The sequence below is a fragment of the Rhipicephalus microplus genome, unplaced genomic scaffold (assembly GCF_043290135.1).
Source record: "Rhipicephalus microplus isolate Deutch F79 unplaced genomic scaffold, USDA_Rmic scaffold_15, whole genome shotgun sequence".
NCBI lineage: Eukaryota > Metazoa > Arthropoda > Arachnida > Ixodida > Ixodidae > Rhipicephalus > Rhipicephalus microplus.
In genome coordinates, this window is record NW_027464588.1 from 20956922 (window position 1) to 20979571 (window position 22650).

The following is a 22650-nucleotide window of genomic DNA, read 5'->3' on the forward strand; positions in this document are numbered from 1 at the left end:
GTGTGGATCGTCCAATGCTCCAACCCATTTCAAAAGCTTCTTCTTGTTCACCAGTGGCGCATACCCACTGCAGGCATAAATGCAATCATCGCAACCATGCAACCCACTGCAATCATTGTCGTTAGCCACTACATGAACTATTGTCACAAAATTTTGTGCAAGTGTTTAGCGGATACCAAACTTTTCAAAAGTGTGACGAAAAATGGCATAGCGAATGCCAGCCTTATAACCAAAATTTTCATTATTATTTCGTAGCGGTTATCAAGCAAGTGCGCTTGCAGAAGTTACCCAATGAGTGTTGAGAAAAGGCTCTGAAATCCCGCTCTTCTAGCTTTCGCTGTGACTTTGCTGCGCCTTCTGCGCAGACCTGACGTTTTTGTACAGATTGATTATAGGTTGACTAAGGCTCGCAAACTGCGTAAATAATCTATTCTCTTTTCCTAATAGCATGGTTGAATTACGCACCCCGAACGCACGACCTCCAGTGACATCGGCTTCTTCAGGCTGTTTTACTGCATCCTGCAAATGTTCCACTAGCGAAAGGTGTGGCACGACACAAAATGAGCAAGCAACATTTTTCATCAATAAAACTCCTAAGACTCTCTCACTCTTTTCTGTCGATTACCCAACGAAGCATTTTAAAAAGAGTTTCACAACCAAATTTGTACAAATCATGAAGAAACTCCACGAAGAGTTTCGCTTTGCAGCCTGATCTCTGGCCATCTTACACAAGTCTTTTTGGCGGTATTATTTGTTGCAGCCATTGTCCGCCGCAGCTAATGTGCTAAATGAGAAAAGTATACACGTCATGTAAGACACAACGTGAATGGCATAAATCAAAATATGTCACTGTATTCCCTTAAACAGCTCTGATACCTTGAAATGCATGACATATAAAAAACACCATGATGTTCTATGCATCCTTTAATGGGCACTGCATTTACTAACATGGAACCATAACTAGCTGGCAAAATTTCGACTAAGGTTGTCCACCATACCGAAATGTGTATGCGTATTTGACAAACATAGCGCAATGAATGACATCATATCAATGGTAAGCTATGTCGCGAGTGGCAAGAGAATAGTTGCACAAGTCACATGTTGCCATGGTCACTTTTTAGTTGGCAGAGGCCTGTGAAACGTGAGCGGTAGAAAATGACGTTCACGCCAGAGTATGTACTCTGCTTTCTTGATTGATATGTGGGGTTTAACGTCCCAAAACCAGTATATGATTATGAGACGCCACTCTGCTTTCTCAAATGAAACCTTAGCGAGGTGGTAAACTCGTGACTTGCGTTCTGTAATGGTGTCTAGAGTCGGCTAAATCTGTTGGCCATCAGCGTCTAATATTTACTAGTGTGTCCGAGTGTTGACAAGTTGTGTCCAGCTGTGGGCTATTGCTTGAACGCGAATGCTGGCCTTCTGAACTTTAAGCACCCGTCATTCAGATTAATGCACCACGAAACAATATATTTGTCGCCTCAGCGCATAGCTTCCTTCGGCCGCCATGGGCAACAAAAAAATAGGACGTTCCTAGAACACATCGGCACGCTCAAGTATTTCCTTTCTGCGCTCTTCTCCAACGAACGCTCCCTGGATTCGACCATAATCTCCGGTGGCATCTTGTAATTATGCGCGGCCTTCCCAAAAAGCATTGGCTGATCCGATTTTGCAGCTAAATATTTTATGCGCAAAATAAATAAATAAAACAGGGTAAATTTCCGATTTCTTAATTTCTTTGATCAACGTGAGGAGACGTTTTACGAGCAATGCTCGAGGGAATGTCACAAGTTCACTAGCGTGTCATTTGCATTACAGAATTGAAACAACCATGTATCTTTTTTTTCTTCTAGATAATTCCTAATATAATTTCGAGAAGTTGACATATTCTTGAAGCTTATTTCATATGATACGCTTCGTACATAACCTAGGAGGCAATGATTTATAGCATTCAGCATATTTAGGCACAGAAAATGCTATTTTTAGACTACTTCTGTCCTATAGTAAACAACAAGAATCTTGAGCCTATAGCTATGAGTTCTGATTCAACGAGCCATCGTTTATTTGCCCCGTAACGACTGTGTATGCTGGGTGGGAAACACTGAAGATTTATTCTATTGCTAATTTTCACTGATTTTACACTAACATCTACAATGTCATGAATGGAATATTCAAAAAGTTGATTGTTAAATTTTATTGTGAGACAAAAGGTCAGCTTCGAAATCTACTTCAATCAAGCGGTGCAACTTCATTTTCGTTCTTTTTGATGAAAATCAAGCAGCAGCTATATTCACTTTAAAGGACTGACATCCAACCGTAACTCCTCCGTTCAGTATTGCAATCTGAATAGTGAGTGTTGTTGGCGCCGTCTGTAAAAGATAATTGACAGGTTAGTACAGCCAGGTACAAATGCAACACTAGAGTGTGACCAGAATGCACAACAATGTCATAAACCAAAATTTCATTCCTCTATATGTTTGGTTTTAAATTTTTTTTCTCTAGATTGGAAACCTTCATGCTTACAACGGGATTTCAATTCACTTGTTGAATATATATTATTCTTTGAAATTATGTCATATTCTCCAATTTCATTCATTGAAAGCCTAATATGATTACCGGACTTGGTGTTTTGGAAGCACCTGGGATTAATTTTGATATGGATTCCATAACGTTAACGGCAATCAAATTACACTACAATATTTGCCTCTTGCCATTATTAAATTGGGTCCGCCAAGCTTTCAGTCAGAGCAGCGTCCTTGTGGTTTGCATAGCAACGCTATTTTAGCTTATATATCTACGAAATTTTTATTCTCTGTTACATCCTGAAAGTTTCATTTGTCACTAAATTCTCCAGGAATAACTGAAGTTTTTTATGGGATGACTTTTGAATGTGTCGCCCACCTGATTGCCTAATTTTAATTACATGTGTTGTGTTTTCTTTGCAGACCCACTGCTTCATACTTAACGAAGACCTGCTTAGGCAGCTTTGGTGGACTCATTCCTCCACTATAGGTCTTTCATCGACAACATTCTTCGTCAAAATTGTGCTGGTCTCGGTGTTTTGTGCAATATATATGCGTTATGTGCAATGGGATTGGTGATACACGAGAAACGAAACATTCATGTAGGCAGGTCATACTGTGTGCAATAAATCGTACAACTAAGTGTGTATACTAAGTGGATGCGGTTAACAGGCAAAATAGTGAATCCGGTAGAAAGAACATAAACGAAGATAGGCAAAGTTGTAAAATAACCTGAACGTAGAAAACGTTGTGGAGGCGGTGGTTGCCACTTGTACTTTAGCTTTGTTAGAGAAAATTTAAGACACACATTGACTAAGACATAGACGCTCAGGTCCCTTCCGAACATAAACTTTCCAGAATGCGAGACATTGACTTTATTTGTGTGCCTTGTTGACTAGAAAGGGTGACGGCATCTTGTCGGACAATAATCTGTCTTTCAAATGCGGAACATCTCTTAGTCGCACGATGTCACGAGGCGTGCGTCGGCAATGTCTAATTATCGCGATCACGGCGTCATCGCCAGCTACAAGGGGTCCCCCCCTAGACCAGCTCACCTCATGGACTAACTCGCACATTTGCTCGTTTTTTTTTTTCCCAGGCTCCGCTCTTTTGGGGGGACCCCTTGTAGCGGGCGATGACGCCGGTTATCGCGATAATTTTATTTGTGTGCGCATACCAATTCGTATGCGGAGGCGCACGGCGAAGACGCGGCCAACATGCCTCACGTTATCTCCGGAGGGCCGCGGAAGATACGCAGCCATCCCTTTTGGTTGTCGCTTTCGAAGCCTGTTTTTCTGGGAAAATAAAGTAGTCTTGTCCAAAACTTCAAGGAGTGTAGGTGCCTTCTTTTCGGGCCTCCGTGGGCCGAGTACACTACATCTACACCTCCACTGCACATGCTCGCGCCCCGCGTATTGTGCCGCATGCTTGTGTCTCGTTGCAACTGTTTGCTCCCCCCTCCCCCTTCTGTCACCTCCGAAGGCCGACGCAGATATCATGTACTAGTAAAAACCAAGTGGTCGAGCAGCACAACCTTTTACTGCCGACCCCGTATATGTAGCCACTGGATCGCACATCAGCGTCCCACCACTCGTTGAAGGCAACGCTTCTTCTTCATTCAGTAATTAAGAATAATAAACACTAAATAACAATTAGGCATTCCCAAACCATCCCTCGCTTCGAAAGGTCGATGCACTCTGCTTCTGCTAGTGAAAACCGACTGCCCGGCTGCACAACCTTTCATGAGCCACCACGTAGGGTGTGCACTGGATCGCACATCAGCGTCCCATACCCTCGTTGAAGACAACGCTTAAGAAAGGCAAAGCATTTCTTAGAGAACTTTGGCGATTTAGAGCGTATCTATCTATCTATCTATCTATCTATCTATCTATCTATCTATCTATTCATGTACGACTTTTATCTCTCCTGGCCATTTCAATAATGGTACCAATACCAAACTTGGTATGGCATAACATGATTGTATGAAGAACATATTTGTCTACATAAAACATCAAAATTATGACATATATGTAAAGAATGTCATGATTTACATTTAAAAGTCCTGCAGCTCTTCCGGTGATTTCGTTCACATGGCACTTTGCAAAACTGGTAAGGTATGGCATTATTGCATGGCAAACACAAGCGACCGAACCAAACATGAAAATCATGACATGCTTGTCATGTAACAACTTGACTACATTATGCACGCACAGCCGTTTCGCAAGCGTCACATATACCAAATTTGATAATACAATACGTGAGTGGATTACGAAGGTATATGACTGCTGCAAACATGATAATCATAGGATGTGTGTCATGTAACAACATGACTATATGCTACGCTCATGATGCGCTCGCGGCTGTTTCGTTAGCTTCAGATGTACCAAACTCGGTATTAGGTGACGCGAACGGACGACATAAGTAAATGACGCATCCAAACATGATAATCACGACATGCATGTCATGTAATAACATGACCCCATGCAACACTGATGATGCGCTCGCGGTCGTTTCGATAGCTTCATATATGCCAAATTTGGTATTACGTGACGCCAATGGATGACGGAGGTATGTTACTGTTGCAAACATGATAATCATGAGGCTTGTCATATGAGAACATTACTACAGGCCGCAGTCAAGGTGCCAATGCATTTCGACGTGACGCGATGCGCGTGCTCGCCGGCTCTGATTTTGTCGCATCACGCCGGCGTTGCCACGCCAGGCGCCGGTCCTGCCTTATGCTCGCAGGCACGCGCCGCACTGCGTTGCTTTGATGAATGCGCCTTTCAGCGCGTCCGGCATCCCTCCGTCACGAAAAGAGGGAGACGTAGTGTTGTCTGGGCAATGCATTGGTGCGAAATGCAGCATGTCGCATTTCACGCTGGTTATTGTGGGGCCGATCCGACGGACGCTGGTCGCACCTGGCATCAGAATACAGAGTGCTCGCGTTTTGCAAACGTAGCGTCGCTGTGCCCAGCGTGCGCGTGTGTCAACATTAAAATGGAGTATATTGGGCCCTTCATAATGCGGTAGCGGCTGTTTCGCTAGCTCAACTTATACCAAATTTGGTGGTACGAGACGTCAACGAATGACAAAATATATGACTGGTGCAAACATGATAATTCTGACACGCATCTCATGTAAGAAGATGACAACATACCACGCTCATAGCGCGATCGTGGCCGTTTCACCAGCTCCACGCATACTAAATTTGATATCACGTGACGTGAATAGATGACGTAGGCAAACAACACATCCAAACATGATAATCATAACACGGAACTCATGTACAGTATCATTTACCTCCACATCGTAACGTTGTGCTCATTTTAAAGCGACTTATCAACATTGCTCATTCGTGCTTCGCATATCATCGATTGGCACAGTACGTGGTATCTGCCATTTTTTTCATTCAGTGAGTAAGAATATAAAGTCAAAATAACAATTAAGCATTCTTTGAACACTTTGAGGTAACAGAGGAACAAACCGCAACGTACTTACCCCGATAAGTAGCTGTATCGACGGGTCAAGATTTGCTGTTATCGACTGCTGAACAGTGATTGGGTTTATGGGACACTGGTTATTCCACGGCATACCAAACTCTTGTTCAAGGCTAGTTGTACCTCCGCATAGCTTGTACGTGCTGAATAAAGAAATTTTTTTAATGAAAGGGTGGGTGGGCTAATACAAAAACATAAAGACTATTCCAGTGTTTCTTCCAGTGTATTCCAGTGTTTCCAGTGTTGCCCAGTTTATGCACCATCAATAGCAATAAAAATATAATAATTGTCACAGTGTAGACTTTGAAGTGAGCGTGAGCCATCTTTACCACTCGGCTATTCAGGCAGGTTACTAGATCACTGCATATTTTGCACAGTACTGTACAATACGAGAGCGAGAAAGGGAAGCGAGTGTGAGGAGGAGGGAAATAAGAATCAGAGAGAGTATAACGTAGCAATGAATGGTTTAGGAAGGAATAACTAAATAGAAATAAACGCTGAAGGAGAGAACGTAAGAATAGTGAAAGAGAGACATATTAAGACAAAAAAAAACAAAGCCAGCATTGTGAGCAGATACCACACCCCCTGGATAAGCCGGACATGCCCAATAGCTAAGTTACGCTCCCCAACAGAAACAGCGAGCGCAACCTCCGCTTCATTAAAGACGATAGTCTATCTTGGGGACCTTCGACAAAAAAATTTTGGTCTGTCTGTCTGTACAGTTGTCTGTTTGTCCACCCTAACGATACCTCAAACGGCACCGAACGGTCAACCCCATTCGCAGCACCACCAATATTGCTCAAGGTTTAGCGTTCATAGTTATTCGATTATCAATTAAAAAAGCAATTGTTGCGCATAACTGAGGCGCCATAACAACACTTCGAAGTTTTGTATGTCTGCATTTATACTAGAATAGGCAGACACAAGTAACTCTAAGAAATGTAGCGTTTATCGCGCTGCGCTGACAGTTCAACGCGATGCTCAAGAAGGTGTTTCCAACGCTTTGCTACGACGTAACGGTGGTGGCACCTGACCGTCGCTTTGCGTTCTACACCTTATCACCTCCGAGACTGGCGCGCATCTTTCTCCACGGGATGCACGCCTTCTTTTTCGAAGATAACTGCCAGATGGCGCTTGTGTCTAACGTGCCTTAGAGTTACTATATATGCTACCTTTAGGTAGCACAGTTGCTCCAAAATACGCCATCTTGGGTTAAAATGTCTTGCGGGAAAGCCACTCACCACCCACTTAGAAGCAACGATCGCGCTTGAGAGTGAAACATAGTGCCTCAATATTCAGGGATTCTGGTACAAGCGTTGCTTTATTTATTTTTGCGCTTTTTTTAAGTTTTTTAAAGTATGAGAGAAACTCGGTTGCTCTGGTCACACCTAAAAGCCTTGATTTGATGCTTACATTCTTGGTATGTAATAATAAAGCAAAGTGCGTAGCTCGTTGAACCAGTGAGATACATATTTATGATTGGTTACACTAGCTTCGCCTTTTTCGCTGTTTTTCCCATTCGCAACAATGAAATTAAATTTGCACTTTTGAATGCATTCAAACCAGTTAGGGAAGAAATTTTGTCATCATGTCGGACTCATTCAGAAACTGCGTGAGGAAGCCAGGTGTAGTTGTATCGCCTTCAACTGAATCGAGCTGAACAGCGATCGAGAGTGCCCATGCGACGCCCATATTACGCACGGCTCTCTATTGCGCTGCTATTACAATTGCGGCTCACGACAGCTGATGTGAAACGACAGCCGATGTATACCACGCTTTATCTGCCCGGAATCATCCTAGCGTTGGCTTCTCCGCAGTGCATTTTAACCGCTTATGACCACGTGTTGGCGCTCGGCGAATAGGGGCGCTGAATTTCCGTAGGCGGAGCGAGCGGCACCCGGAAAACAGTGGCGCAACTCTGCTACCTAAAGGTAGCATATACAGTAACTCTAACGTGCCTCGATGCGCTCGTTCACCTCCGCTAGAAGCTCGCAGCACTCTAACGCAGCATCTCCAGAATACTCTTCACCGATTTTCTTGTGCAGAACATATAATAAACGTTTTGTTCACTCTCTCCAGATGCAAGACTATCATCTTTAGACTACACTTGCGGTGTACATGCAGATTTGGAACCAATTTTATCTTCGATATCTTGGAGTGGCACCGTCTCACGCGTGACGTCAGCGCGGGGTCCCCGCTTTCAACAGTGCTACAGCAGCCGCTGCTCCTATGCGCGGATTGGCTGGTTCTGGCGAGGGCTTAGTCGAGCGAACAGCCTCGTGAGGATAAATACCAACGAATGCTTTTGAGTGCAGTTATGAGCTTGTTTTAGTTACGGCCCAATCGACAAGGCCAAGAAATTTCCCAGGTGGCCGACGAGTGTTCTTGCTCGTCATCTGCAATTTTCATTATGGTATACTAACTGTTCGAGTGTTTCTTTCAACGTTTCAATAAGCGTACCTTTCTTCAGCATCTACAAGTACGTAGATACAGCTTGCGAAACGCCCTGGTATCATCGACGGCACAATGGTGTACGACGCAGGTCACGTTGACCTGTGGCGTTGAGACCGTCAATGAAGTTCGCATCACCGTCATGGCTCTTGTCTTGCAAATAAGTGTAATTGCGATCCCGCCACACAATCATCGAGTTCGTGGCGTTCTCTGCACACAGTGCATTATAAACGAATATATTTTTTCGCTGCGGCGATGCGCAATAGTGCAAATGGTGATGTGAAATGGTCTCCCGTGAAAAGCACATTAGCTTTCACAAAAATCTTAAAGAGAAGGGCACGCCTGCTCTGCTTTATAGGATTATTTTTTCTGTGGTGCAACGCTGGGGACTATAAACATGGAGAAAAGGTGGTAATCTCTGGTTTCTCCCTCTCTGGTATTCTTAAACAAAACATGACACCATTACTGCTAAGCAGCTGTTTAAATTGCTGTTTCGGCAGTCAATCGACCTTTAGGGGCGTCTACTAAAGAGGCGATGTAGCATCAAATTACCAAACGTTAGATAATCGTGCTGAGATTGTGGTCATGGGTGTCTGCGGTGTTTTGTATTCAAAGTGCGAGCTCGTGTTGTATTGCAGCAAGGGGGGACTTAAAGGGCAGGTGCTGGTGTGGCTGGAGGAGGGGGCACGTTTCACCTTGTTGCACTCCCAGGCCTTGTCAAATGACTCTAGTTGGTCTTAGTATTGTTTGTTCAGTGAGGGCAATATCGCGTAGTAGTTCATATAATTACCACACAGGATCGTCGTTAGGTATCAAAATATTTCACATAGCTAAGACTGATAATATACACCACTGAAAGGGCCACAGAGATTAACGTGTCAGAGGTAAACTGAATACAGTTTCTGTCCACGCACGTGGCATAGCGAAAAGCTTCAGAAGGTCTGCTTAAATATCTGCACCTCCTCAGGTTAACAATTTGAGCATGTGCACTCCACAGCAACAGCAGGTTTTCATTATGAGTTAATGTGAAGCAGTGTGCTATAAACACGCTTGTCTTGATCAGATAACTACATATATGTAGAGACATAGTTTCAGATATTCTGCGCCCTTTGGGGGCCACGTCTTCGGCTCTCTATCCGGAGGCCTAGCGGTAGTTTTCGTGACGGCACTGCACCTGCTATAATGTGCCTATGCTTGTAGCCTCCTTGCAATAAATGACTGAAACACTGGCGAGGCACTCAAACATGGTCACAAGCTTTACAGAAGAATGGCGCGTACGGCGGATATAGCAGAACTCATTGTCAGCGAAGTGCTTGCTTCACACAGTCGATGAAGGCGTCGGGTGCTTTCCCTTTTCGAGTTTGACTATCTACTGCTTCCCCTGCTTAGGATCGTTAGGATAGTTTAGAAAGCTAACACCCTTTTCACGGGTGAGAGATCATAGAGAGGCACAGAGCAGTACCTCACCATTGCACGGCACTCGCCGCGGATGCAAGCGGCCAAAGTTCTAAGAAACAAAGCGTTGTGATTTTTAAATAAGGCTTAAAAGCGGTGTCCCATGCTTGTCAGAACAGCGTCGGTAGCCACTACATACAAGATAACCAACTGAACTGCTTCTCTGTCGAGTTTTACCACGATGGTAGTTTCTGTACGGCGCCGTGCCTCGAAAGCACGTGAATCCCCCGCTAACGTCATACAGGCGCGGTGTGCGCTGCAGGCGGGACACAAGGAAGGAACGCAACTGTGCACTTGTCTTTCTAGTTTCGTTCATCCTTGTGTCCCGTCTGCTGCGCAGTTTGCTGGAAGATAGAAAATGATATTTTCATGTTCAATATGTCTTTGTCACAACAGTGTATTCACAATATGCTCTCTATAACGTAAACCCGAGCGTCTGGCTTGTCAACAATGATTAAGCATTCATGGTAGCACGGCTTAGCGTAGCAGAGTGAAGGCCATTATTCTGTGCACTGCTGGTTCGTGAAATGGCGATTCGTGGATCTACGCCTCTCTTTGCAGGATATTTATGACTGTCATGCACTGTGCCGCGATGCGTGGTGAAGGCAGCTAGCCCAAATTAACAATGTTCGTACCGAAGTGTCTTTTAGGGGCGAAGCTCATTGTTTAGAAAAAGTTTATTTACAGCATGTACAGAACACAAAGGCTTCATACCGTTATGGCGTGGCTTGGGCGTCCCTCGTATGTAACCACCAGTGGCACATACCCGAAATAGGTATAACACTTGACCTGCATCCGTCCCTGCGTCCGTTCATGCGTCCATCTATGCGTCCATCCATGCATCTGCCTATGTGTCCATTCGTCCATCTATTCAACACTCCAAGTACCACCATCTCGCATCTTTTCATCATATATTCCCCATACAGAAGCACCGCCATCCAGCGGACGTTCCAAGGACAAAACGAGAAGTGGCACACGCACACTTTCTTACGGCTTGCGCTTCGGGTCCACTTCCCACCTTTAACTACCTCGAGTTCATGGTATATACTAGTTCACTGTATTCATGGCACTGCGGCCGAACGCTCGCTAAACCTTTCGAAAACCAAGGAGGTTACGCCCAGCGAGTATCACGTAGCAAACTTTTTCAGTCAGATAGTGCTCAATGTACGTGCCAATGGCTGCTAATAGGAAATGAGAGGCGGAGAATTTGGCTTTTACTTTCTTACGGCTTGCGCTTCGTATCTACTTCCCATTTTTAACCACCTCGAGTTCATTCATGGTATATATATACAAGTTCATTGTATTCATGGCACTGCGCCTCAACGCTCGCTAAACCTTTCTAAAGCTAAGGATGTTACACCCAGCGAGTATAACGTAGCAACCCTTTCTTGTCAGATAGTGCTCAATGTACATGCCAATGGCTGCTAATGGTGATCGCAGCCTGCGCGTTAACTAAAAGCCGAATGCTCCTGTCTCTCATTCCCTCTTAGCAGCCATTAACATGTACATTAAGCACTATTTTTTATTGTTCAACAACGCACAGAAGAAGTCTATCACCGGCACCACCTTGGAGGTCAAAATGTTATACTTGTTACAGACTACGAGGGACGAAGGGGTTCCGTTATAAGGAGCTTTGCCCCTAAAAAATTGGTTCCAAATGTGCATGTTAAACCGCAAATGAAGTCGAAATACGATAGTCTTGCGTCTGGAGAGAGTGAACAAAACGTTTATTTGATGTTCTGCTTAAGAAAATTGGTAAAGGGTATTCTGGAGGTGCTGCGTTAGAGTGCCTCTAGCGTGTAGCGGAGGCGAACGAGCGCATCGAGGCACGTCAGACAAAACCGCCATCTGGCAGTTATCTTCGAAAACGAAGGCGTGCAGCCCGCGGAGAAAGATGCGCACCAGTCTCGGAAGTGACAGGGTGAAGAACGCAAAACGACGGGCAGGTGCCACCACCGTGACGTCGCAGCAAAGCGTTAGAAACACCTTTTTGAGCATCGCGTAGCACTGTCAGCGCAGCGCGATCAACGCTACATTTCTTAGAGTTACTTGTGTGTGCCTCTTTCATTAGAAAGGCAGTCATACAAAACTTCGAGGTGTTGTTATGGCGCCTCAGATATGCGCAATAATTGCTTTTTTTTAATTTACAATCGCACAACTATGAACGCTAAACCTTGAGTAATATTGGTGGGCGCTGCGAATGGGATGGGCTTTTTGCTGCCGTTTGAGATATCGTTAGGGCGGGCAAACAGCCAAATGTACAGACAGACAGACCAAAATTTTTTCATCGAAGGTCTTCTTTAAAAGTCGCGCTATATGTGAGGAATTGTTCTTGGCAGAACGTAAATAAATGTGTACGTAAGATGTAACTTTGCTAGAAGACTCGCTGTAAATATCTTCAGCATGGATCACTGATTTATCTGCATAAGCATAGAGGATATTACCTAAACGCATCAGTGCAAGTACAATAGTCATTGCTAGCTTGACGCCACCTCACGGGGAGTACTCGTTTCAGTGTGCCATTGGGGTAGTATTGACTAACCTGTATCTTTAAGATCCTAACTACGCACTCCTCAATCATTGCTGTGAGCTAAGGGGCAACAAGAGAGAGAGCAATATTTTTAAGAACCACGAACTGCTGGGCGAGTTCGTAGTTCATCTTAATTGAGTGCGCGAAAAAATTTTGAAGCACAAAAGGAAGACACATGGACACAGCGCACTGCCCAGGTGTCTTTCTGTTGAACTTTAATTTTTTTCGCGCACTCAATAGGAATAAATATTTCTTACCTGTATATTTAGTAAGTATTGTAACATATCTTGTGGAATTCATGTCCAACCACATTGAAAATGCCAGCGTTCAGCGCGAAAATGGCATCCACTAATGTCATCTCTTTACCAGTATTTTAAAACTGAGCATTCTCAAGGTGAACAATAATAATAATAATGTATATTTAACAATCAAAGAGTATTTACCATGAACCAACGTTGTTGATGCATGGAACTGTGGAACCACTGCTTGTTTTAATCGTTATCTTCAGGGTTGGGCTCGATGCTAGTTGCGTGGTGATGATCATAGAAAAATCCACTTTCATAGTTTTCCCAATCTGGGCGTCCGTTATGCTTACGCCGCTAAGCTTGACGCTCTGGGCACCTGAATGGGAGGGGAACACATTGTGGTGCATATCAGGGTTACATATAGCTGTTCATTCCTACATGAAGTTTCATGCGCCTCTACAATAAAAATACAGTTTTATTCAAGGCGGATAAGTTTGATGATTTTGATTTGTGGGGTTTAACGTCCCTAAACCACGCTATGATTATGAGAGACGCCGTAGTGGAGGGCTCCGGAAAATTCTACCACCTGGGGTTCTTTAACGTGCGCCCAAACCTGAGCACAAGGACCTACAACACTTCGCCTCCATCGGAAATGCAGCCGCCGCAGCCGGGATTCGATCCCGCGACCTGCGGGTCAGCAGCCGAGTACCTTAGAAACTAGATCACTGTGGCGGGGCAAGGTGAATATGTTTGTTTCTTACTTCCTACCAAATGGCCAGTCATTCATATGCTTTTAACCCCTTTATTTCACACAAAGGTATCTTGGAGACAAGAACAAAAGGTGTAAGTGTTTTCCCAGACGGTAACCTAACACCTGAACGAACACTCAAGCAGGAAAAACAGCAATATCAATATAGAGCTTCACGTCTTCATAATGGCTAACGCAAACCATGCCAGAGTTCTGGCATTTGGTAGGCTTGAGCACGAAAACTAGAATAGCAGATTTCATTTTCGAGCACAGCTACTATTGGTAATACTCAAATTTTGACTGCCACATGGACACTTGTAAAGGCGGCTGCGCCTCACCGCAGATGAGTGGATCTGTGAACGATGATCTGTTCACTGTATTAGCGCATTAGTGCCAGCGCGTATCACTGTAATCTAACTTTCCATCTACCGACCACAAGTTCGGACTCTTAAACAATTTCTTCTTGGACATACAGTCTATACTGCCTTCGTCAACGTCACGATCACGTTACAATACATACAAACGCTGTTTGATACACTGTGAACGATATGTATTTCTTTACTATTTTGAAGAAAACTCGGGAAACAATGAAGTATTCTTCTTCAATTGGGGTCTTATAAAGCGCGAACGGCAACAAGCCTTAGCAGTGGTATAATGAGCATACTCTATTTGTTCTAGTAACATGCGCTCATATCCATTTTGGTAGCAGTGTGCATATCCATGCCTGTCCATGTTGATGGCTGCACGATGAACGCTATTTTATTTGAAATGCTTGCCACTGATCACCTTTTTCTTTCAATGATGAGAGTACGTCTGACCAAAAATCTTGAAGTAGAATAAAAAACATAATAGTTCAGAACAATCACCAACGTAACTAGCATTCCTTGAGAAGCTTCCTGTATACACAGGGGTAATGGAAAACAGCTCCGTGAATTACAAATGGTATGCTGGGTATTACATCCGGAAACCACTGTTTGATGAAGAGAGATGCCTTAGCGGAGTGCTCCAGACATTTGGAGTGTTTTGTGTTTCTTAACGTGCGCTGGCATTGAAATGCGACCACCGCCACTAAGATTGAACACGTGACTTTCAAGGCCATGCACCATAACAACTGTACCACCAAGGCAGACGTACTGAACAATTAGTCACTATTTCTACGTCACAGTGTAGGGCCACACTGCTCACAACGCGTTTGTAGACTGCCAAGTAGGCCCCGCCGCGGTAGTCTAGTGGCTAGGGTACTCGGCTGCTGACCCGCAGGTCGCGGGTTCGAATCCCGGCTGCGGCGGCTGCATTTCCGATGGAGGCGGAAATGTTGTAGGCCCGTGTGCTCAGATTTGGGCGCACGTTAAAGAACCCCAGGTGGTCAAAATTTCCGGAGCCCTCCAATACGGCGTCTCTCATAATGATATGGTGGTTTCCGGACGTTAAACCCCACATATCAATCAATCATCATTTGCCAACTATGGCTCATCTACACGTACATTGCCTAAAGGAAACTAGTAACTGTAGGCCGCAACCATCCTACCCCGTGAATATTAGGCACTGCGAAAATAACTTTGTTTTCGGGGCGAAGCTCCTTACGCTGGGGCTCAGTAACTCCTCCGTAGCCACCCTTTACTTTTCACGATGTTCACTTGATGGCAGTGCGCCGTTGCAGTACGTGAGTGATAACTAAACGGCGTGGAGACAGACAGACAGACAGACGAACGGACTGAGCTTCACCCCATTCATCATCAGTCACTACGTAGATATGCTGTGAATTTTCAGGTTCGCATAATGGAGGCACGTCCGAGTGAGAACGACGTTTCGCACAATCTTGAAATCAAAGAGGCCCTGCTCAGCAGCCTATACCCGAGCGTTTGGCAAAACACAAACAGTCACATCCTTGCTGCTGGTATGTCTGAAGAAATTCCAGCCAAAGGTTGGGGACGACTGGATATGCATTACGGGATTGACCGATTATTTTTAATAAAGATTTTTTTCTCTTTCTCTGTATTCCTTTTCATCAACAACTCATAAGGGTACAATAAGCAGACATGGCACGTTGCTTTTTATGACGTGATTTCTGTTTTGTTAAAAACCGTCTCAGATTCCCCACACGAAATGCGCTTAGAATCAACCACTCAGTAAACTGTAGATCTTGTACGAGTATTTTTTTGCTGAATAATGTTCATCTCGTGAAATATTTCTGAGCCCGGCGCACTTCATCAACTCGGTGCATCCGTCATTACAAACCTAAAGTTTAAGTATTGTTCACTGACTGCACTTGGGACAAAACATCACGTTTTCAATGAACAGATAAAGCTCTTAATTCTCTAAAAACCTTTTAACCTCTAAACAGCCATGATGAAACACACCTACGTAAAAGCGGAAAAGGCTAAAGTTTAAAGTCTCGTTTTTCTTTAGTTACAACTTGAATGAAAATCAACAAACAGGTAGGTTAAGGTTGATAGGGTGGAGGCTATTTGTATTTTTCTGGCTGTATTTAACTAGTATATAGATATACAGAAAAAAGGGAACAAAAAAATAACATGCTGCTTGCAGAGACCCTTCCTGCAAACTCTAGTTAACACGTCAGGTAATCTACCAACTTAGCTGCAGTGGCATCAATCAACTCGTTCAATTTCAATATCTGTGCTTACAAACCTTCCCCGCCACTCATAGCCATAACGCCGAGTGCAGAACAATCTTTTTTGTCGGCTGGTACTACGTAGGCCATAAACTCTATACATGCTGGGCACAGCCTAATAAGCCCTCACACATTATCTGAAGACTTCCATCCTGCATGAATGAGACCAGGAATTTGTCTGGCCATTCGGGCACAAATAGCAATATTTGTCAGCTTACGAGCTTCGTGCAACCTTATTTCGAATTATCAAGTTTTAATCCCATTGATAAATGTGTAAAGGGGGTTTATTGAAGGACTGAGCAAGCGGGTGGTAGCTCTAAAGGAACGCAGGCGAACCCAGATGACGGTGCTTGATCGCCGATCTCGTGCCTTCTTCTTGTGCTGATGATACCTGACCTGATGGTATCAACGTCTTTCTTATTCACTACAATTACCCCCGGCGAAAAAGTTGGAGCCATCCTGGCGATCTAACACGTGGGGACAATCGGGTCAAAGTACGGCTTCAGACGGTTTACGTGAACGATATCACGTCCACGCCGACGACGGTCGCTCGGTGGCGTGAGGGGTTCAATGGCGTAGTTCACGGGTGAAGTACGCTCGACCACGCGATAGGGACCATGATAATTGGAGAGTAGCTTGGGTGATACACCAGGGGCGCAGGGCGGTACATGAAGCCATACAAGTGCTCCAGGAACGAACTTTGGTGCAGAACGATGGTCGTCGTCACGGAGCTCCTTCTGGCGCTGTTGGTCGGATGTAGTAAGCCGCTTGGCTAGCTTGCGGCACTCTTCTGCGTAACGAGCGGCTTCCGAGACAGGCTTGTATTCGGAGGGATCTGGCGAGTATGGGAGTAAAGTGTCGATGGTGTGTGATGGTTCGCGACCGTACAGGAGAAAAAATGGGGAAAACCCTGTAGTGACTTGCGTAGCGGTGTTATACGCGTATGTCACAAATGGGAGAACGAGGTCCCAGATTGTTTGATCAGAAGCAACATGCGTAGCGAGCATGTCCCCCAGAGTACGATTAAACCGCTCAGTCAAGCCGTTCGTCTGTGGGTGGTAGGCTGTACTCTTCCGGTGAACCATATGGCACTGTTGAAGAAGTGCTTGAATTACATCGGAGAGGAAAACACGCCCTCGGTCACTGAGGAGTTCTCGAGGAGGACCATGACGAAGCACAAAACGATTGAGTATGAAAGTTGCGACGTCTTGTGCTGCAGCTGTGGGGAGAGCAGCAGTTTCAGCGTACCGTGTTAGATGATCCACTGCCACGATAACCCATCGGTTGCCTGCCGTTGTTAATGGTAGTGGTCCGTAAAGGTCAATTCCTACACGGTCGAATGGGCGGTCTGGGCATGGAAGTGGCTGCAATGAACCTGTTGCAGGATGTGGCGGGCTTTTCCGCCGCTGACATTCGTGGCAGCTGCGAATGAACTGGCGGACGAAGGTAAACATTCCGCGCCAGTAATACCTTTTTCGTAGGCGCTCGTAGGTCTTGAAAACACCGGCGTGAGCACATTGCGGGTCGGAATGAAACGACGCGCAGATGGTAGAGCGCAGCGTTCGGGGAATGACTAGTAGCCATTTCCTACCATCTGCTGAATAGTTGCGCCGGTACAAAAGGCCATCCCGAATACTGAAGTGCGGAGCCTGGCGGCGAAGGGTTCGAGTGGTTGGAAGTGTCGGTGCCTCGGATAACGCGTCAAGAAGCGAAGCGATCCATGGGTCATTGCGTTGTGCATAAGAGATGGTGTCCTCGTCAAGCGCTGACAACGTGTTGTCCGAGGAAACAGATGCGATGTCCGGGGATAGGGGAGATCGTGATAGTGCATCAGCATCGGCATGCTTGTGGCCGGAACGATATACCACGCGAATGTCATGTTCTTGAAGCCGAAGAGCCCAACGGGCAAGACGACCTGATGGGTCCTTAAGCGACGATAACCAGCATAATGCGTGGTGGTCCGTTACTACATCAAAAGCACGGCCATAAAGGTATGGGCGGAACTTGACAAGCGCCCAAACGATTGCCAAGCATTCCTTCTCGGTGACGCTGTAGTTTGATTCAGCCTTGGTAAGAGTTCTGCTGGCGTAGGCGACGACATACTCGGCGAATCCAGGCTTGCGTTGCGCGAGAACCGCACCGAGGCCAACACCACTGGCGTCGGTGTGAACCTCAGTTGCTGCCGTAGGATCGTAGTGACGCAGTATTGGTGGCGAAGTGAGGAGACTACGAAGGGTACAGAAGGCTTGGTCACACTCAGAAGACCATGACGAAATATCAGTGGTGCTGCCTATAAGTTCGGTCAAAGGCGCAATGATAGAGGCGAAGTTGCGCACGAACCGGCGAAAGTAGGAGCATAACCCCACGAAGCTCCGTAACTGCTTCATAGTCGTTGGTTTGGGGAAGTCGGCGACAGCACGTAACTTAGCCGGGTCTGGAAGTATACCGTCCTTTGATACGACGTGCCCGAGAATCGTAAGTTGCCGAGCAGCGAAGTGACACTTCTTGAGGTTGAGCTGGAGCTGAGCATTCTGCAGGCACGTGAGGATGTGTTTGAGGCGCTCGAGATGTGTTCCAAAGTCTGGCGCAAAGACGACTATATCGTCGAGATAGCAGAGACAGATTTGCCATTTCAAATCCCGAAGAACCGAGTCCATCATGCGCTCGAAGGTGGCAGGTGCATTGCAGAGGCCGAAGGGCATGACATTAAACTCATACAGACCGTCCGGTGTCACGAAGGCTGTTTTTGGTCGATCGGCATCGGCAAGGGGGACCTGCCAGTACCCTGAGCGCAAATCTAATGATGAAAAAAACTCGGCACCTTGTAAAGTATCAAGGGCATCGTCAATCCTGGGTAAAGGATACACGTCTCTTCGAGTGATCCTATTTAGGCGCCGGTAATCTACGCAGAAGCGAACGGAACCATCCTTTTTTTAACGAGCACTACAGGTGAGGCCCATGGACTTTGTGAAGGTTGAATGACGCCACGTTGCAGCATATCGTTCACCTGTTCAGTAATAACTTGGCGTTCCGCTACAGAAACACGATATGGTCGCTGTCGTAGTGGCGCATGGGAGCCGGTATCGATGTAATGTAGAGTGGTAGAAGTGCGGCCAAGTGAAGGTTGAACAACATCGAAAGATTCGCGGTACTGGTACAGCAGTTGGAGGAGTTCAGATCGTTGAGATGGTGACAGTCCGTCTGCGATCGCCGAATCGAACACTTTTGAAGCCTGTAGATGAGAGTGGTTAAGAGCACTGACGGCGGCGAGGTCACTTTGGGATGATTCTTGCGGCACGGTAAAAATTTGTCCGTTATCAATGGGCTGTACGCATCCAAGAGACTCGCCTTTAAACAGTTTGATGGTATGCGGAAAGGGATTGGTAAGGCAGAGAGCACTGGCTCCATTAGAAATCGAGAGGGCTGAATAAGGGAGCAGAAGTGGTTTCCGACTTAGAAAGAGGCGTGATGGCTCGAAAAATGCTACTTCATCACGCATGCCGTCGGAGACCACAGGGAGCAAAACAGCTGTTTTTTTTTTCATTTCATTTTCATTTTATTATACCCCTCAGGGCCAGAGGCATTACAGAGGGGGATTGTCGGTGGAATGTCAGTGTCTTCTTTGACAACTAGCTTGTGCGCGGCTTGATTAGTGTGGTCGTAGGGCTGCTCGAAGAACGGAAATAGTTCAAGTTCGGAACGGGCACAATCTATAACGGCACGATTACGGGATAGGAAATCCCAGCCAAGTATGATGTCATGAGAGCACGAGGAAAGGACGATAAACTCAACAATGTAGTGGTCCTCCGCAATTTTGAGTCGGGCAGTGCAGGCGGCTATAGGTCGAACAGGTTCTCCATTTGCTGCACGTAAGAACATATCAAGCGGCGTCGTCACCTTTCGGAGCTTGCGGCAAAGTTTGGCGTCTATAACAGACACAGCGGCACCGGTATCCACAAGAGCGTATGCATGGGCGCCGTCTACAAAAACTTCGACGATATTTGACGGCAAGGTGCGAGGACTTGAACATTTCGATAGCGCAGTTCTTGCCCCTTGAACTGCGACGGCTAGTTTCCCTCATTTTGAGGGGCTGGTCGTGGACGCATGGGTGACAAGGAGCGTCGATTGGGTGAAGGTGAGCGACGAGACGAAGTTGCCGGATAGTCACGGGAAGACGTGTTTGACTGACGATCCGAGCTTTCATAACCAAAAGGTGGTCGGTCCAAGTAATTGCTTCGTGGTCGGACGTCTGTGTAGGCGGGCACGCGGCGACGGCAGTATCGGGAGATATGGCCAGGTCCGCCGCACGCAAAACAGATCGGCCGGTTATCGCGCGTTCGCCAGGCATTTGCAGCAAGGGGCGCCGCCCACGCGGCATACGGCTGAGTCGAGGCTGTGGTAGCGAGGGGAGGAGCCCATGCGACGGGAGACTGAGTAGGAGCGGTGGCCTGCGGCAGTCCATTGAACGGCGAGGGCTGGTGTGGCTGCTGCCTCTTTACTGCGTCAGCATAAGTAAGAGGCACGGCGACAACTTGCTGCTGAAAGGGCACTGGCATAGCCTCGGCAATCTGATCCTAAAGTGCATGTCGGAGCATGGGAGCTAACGGTGTCGGTGGTTGCTCTTGCTGCTGCTGCGGGAGCTCTTGGCGCTGACAAAACGGCAGGAGGGAAAGCTGACGTGCGACCTCCTCACGCACAAAGTCTTTCATTTGTGCTAGAAGGCGGGAGTGGTCAGGTACGACGTCCAGGGCAGCGAGTGGTTGGTTAGGCTGAAATGGACGACGGGTGAGAGCTCGTTGCCGTCGCAATTCGTCGTAGTTCTGGCACAGAGTTACCACTTCAGACACCGTGCCAGGAGACTTCGCCAGGAGCATTTGAAAGACGTCGTCATCAACACCTTTCATAATGTGCTGAATCTTGGCACTTTCGCTCATTGCGGCATCGACGCGCTTGCAGAGATCGAGTATATCTTCGATATATGCGGTAAACGTTTCGCCAGGTTCTTGTGCCCGTGAGCGCAGGCGTTGTTCGGCGCGCAACTTCCGCACGGCGGGGCGACCGAAAACCGAGGATATTGCCTGCTTGAAAGTGGCCCAGTTCTCGAACTCGGATTCGTGGTTTGTATATCATAGTTTCGCCACATTAGCCAAGTAAAAGTTGACGGTGCTCAACTTAGCAGCGTCATCCCACCTGTTTGGTCCACTGACTTTTTCGTAGGACGACAGCCAGTCCTCGACGTCCTGGTCTTCGGCGCCCGAAAAGATCGGGGGGTCTCGCTGGTGAACCGGGCCGGGGCAAGTAGGAGCCGCGAGAGGTGCTGTCTGTTGGGCAGCGTCAACTTGCATGGTTGACGGCAGCGTGCGGGATCGGAGTTCCAGGGTGTAGGTGATGCAGTTACCCAGCACGATCCACCAAATGTAAAGGGGGTTTATTGAAGGACTGAGCAAGCGGGTGGTAGCTCTAAAGGAACGCAGGCGAACCCAGATGACGGTGCTTGATCGCCGATCTCGTGCCTTCTTCTTGTGCTGATGATACCTGACCTGATGGTATCAACGTCTTTCTTATTCACTACAAATGTTATTTTATTAAGACGCTTCTAGTCGTTGTCAGTTATGTCCTCTAGCTTGCTCTTAGAGGTTGTTTGCAAGTTTAACTTTCAGTTAAATTTAGCCTATACTTAAAGATAGTGATCTCGTACTGCAATTTAGATATACGCAGAACGGCACGTTAACTAACACTGACTCCCTATAGTGTCACAACAAGTTATACAAATTTAAAAGCTGAAAATCACAATGAGGGGTGCATGTACACACCTTACTATACTAGTATACTCACTGGAACATGATGTTAGCGTAGGCGACTGTACTGAAGCTGCGACCAAGTTCGAGCACGCTAGCGCGATGGATAACGCAAAGAACAACATATTCGGCTTTCTATCAGCAAGCACTGTTTTGCTTAAAAGCCGAGAAAACAGGCAAACACTTTCAGTTCACAGTAAAGTTGGTATCTGAGTGGTTAATTTATACCTGTGCTGTAGAATATTAATGGGCAACAAAAGCTACACGTGCAAGAGCAGCGGCGAGTATTGACTCCTTCGTTTTCCGGTCTCTTGCACTTTCCCGGCACATCAGAATAATTTTTCACTTAACTATCACCAAATAGAACACGAAGTTTACAATGTGCAGTGACGTGCCTCGACGAAATGGCTTGAAAATGCATCCGGCCTCGTGTGTGCTGTCGCCGTTAAAATTTTTATAGACTCTAGAAAGAACTTTATTATTCACTTACAATAAAATAGTGTTTGTGTCTACCCTGTTAGTCAAGTCTTGTCACTGTTCCTGTGACAAAATGTGTCCAAAATATATATATATATATATATATATATATATATATATATATATATATATATATATATATATATATATATATATATATATATATAGGCATGGTGGTGGAGTGGCCGTAGCGTTGCATATAGTCTAGTAGATCCTCCGTGAGCGGTCACAACGTGGTTTATTTCGACGTTTCGGCCTAGAGTCTGGCCTTCATCTGGCCTTCATCAGACTA

General features: G+C 46.0%; 1 protein-coding gene across 1 annotated transcript; it reads right to left on the reverse strand.

The window, feature by feature from the left end:
• Positions 1–2186: 2186 nt before the first annotated feature.
• On the reverse strand, positions 2187–22059 carry LOC142784646 (uncharacterized). Its single transcript, XM_075883076.1, has 4 exons — positions 21919–22059; positions 12902–13079; positions 6024–6165; positions 2187–2369 (listed from the first exon to the last, which is right to left on the reverse strand). Exons 1-4 carry the CDS (start codon positions 22004–22006, stop codon positions 2274–2276), a joined length of 504 nt encoding a protein of 167 aa, XP_075739191.1. The 5' UTR covers positions 22007–22059; the 3' UTR covers positions 2187–2273.
• Positions 22060–22650: the final 591 nt, after the last annotated feature.

Excerpts from the sequence above, each read along its gene's own strand:
- LOC142784646 (XM_075883076.1), bottom strand. The coding sequence starts at position 22,006 with ATGTTGTTCTTTGCGTTATCCATCGCGCTAGCGTGCTCGAACTTGGTC. Across the intron at positions 13,080-21,918 it reads TACGCTAACATCATGTTCCA|GTGCCCAGAGCGTCAAGCTT; the intron begins GTGAGTATACTA and ends CCTCCCATTCAG. Across the intron at positions 2,370-6,023 it reads CGATACAGCTACTTATCGGG|ACGGCGCCAACAACACTCAC; the intron begins GTAAGTACGTTG and ends TATCTTTTACAG.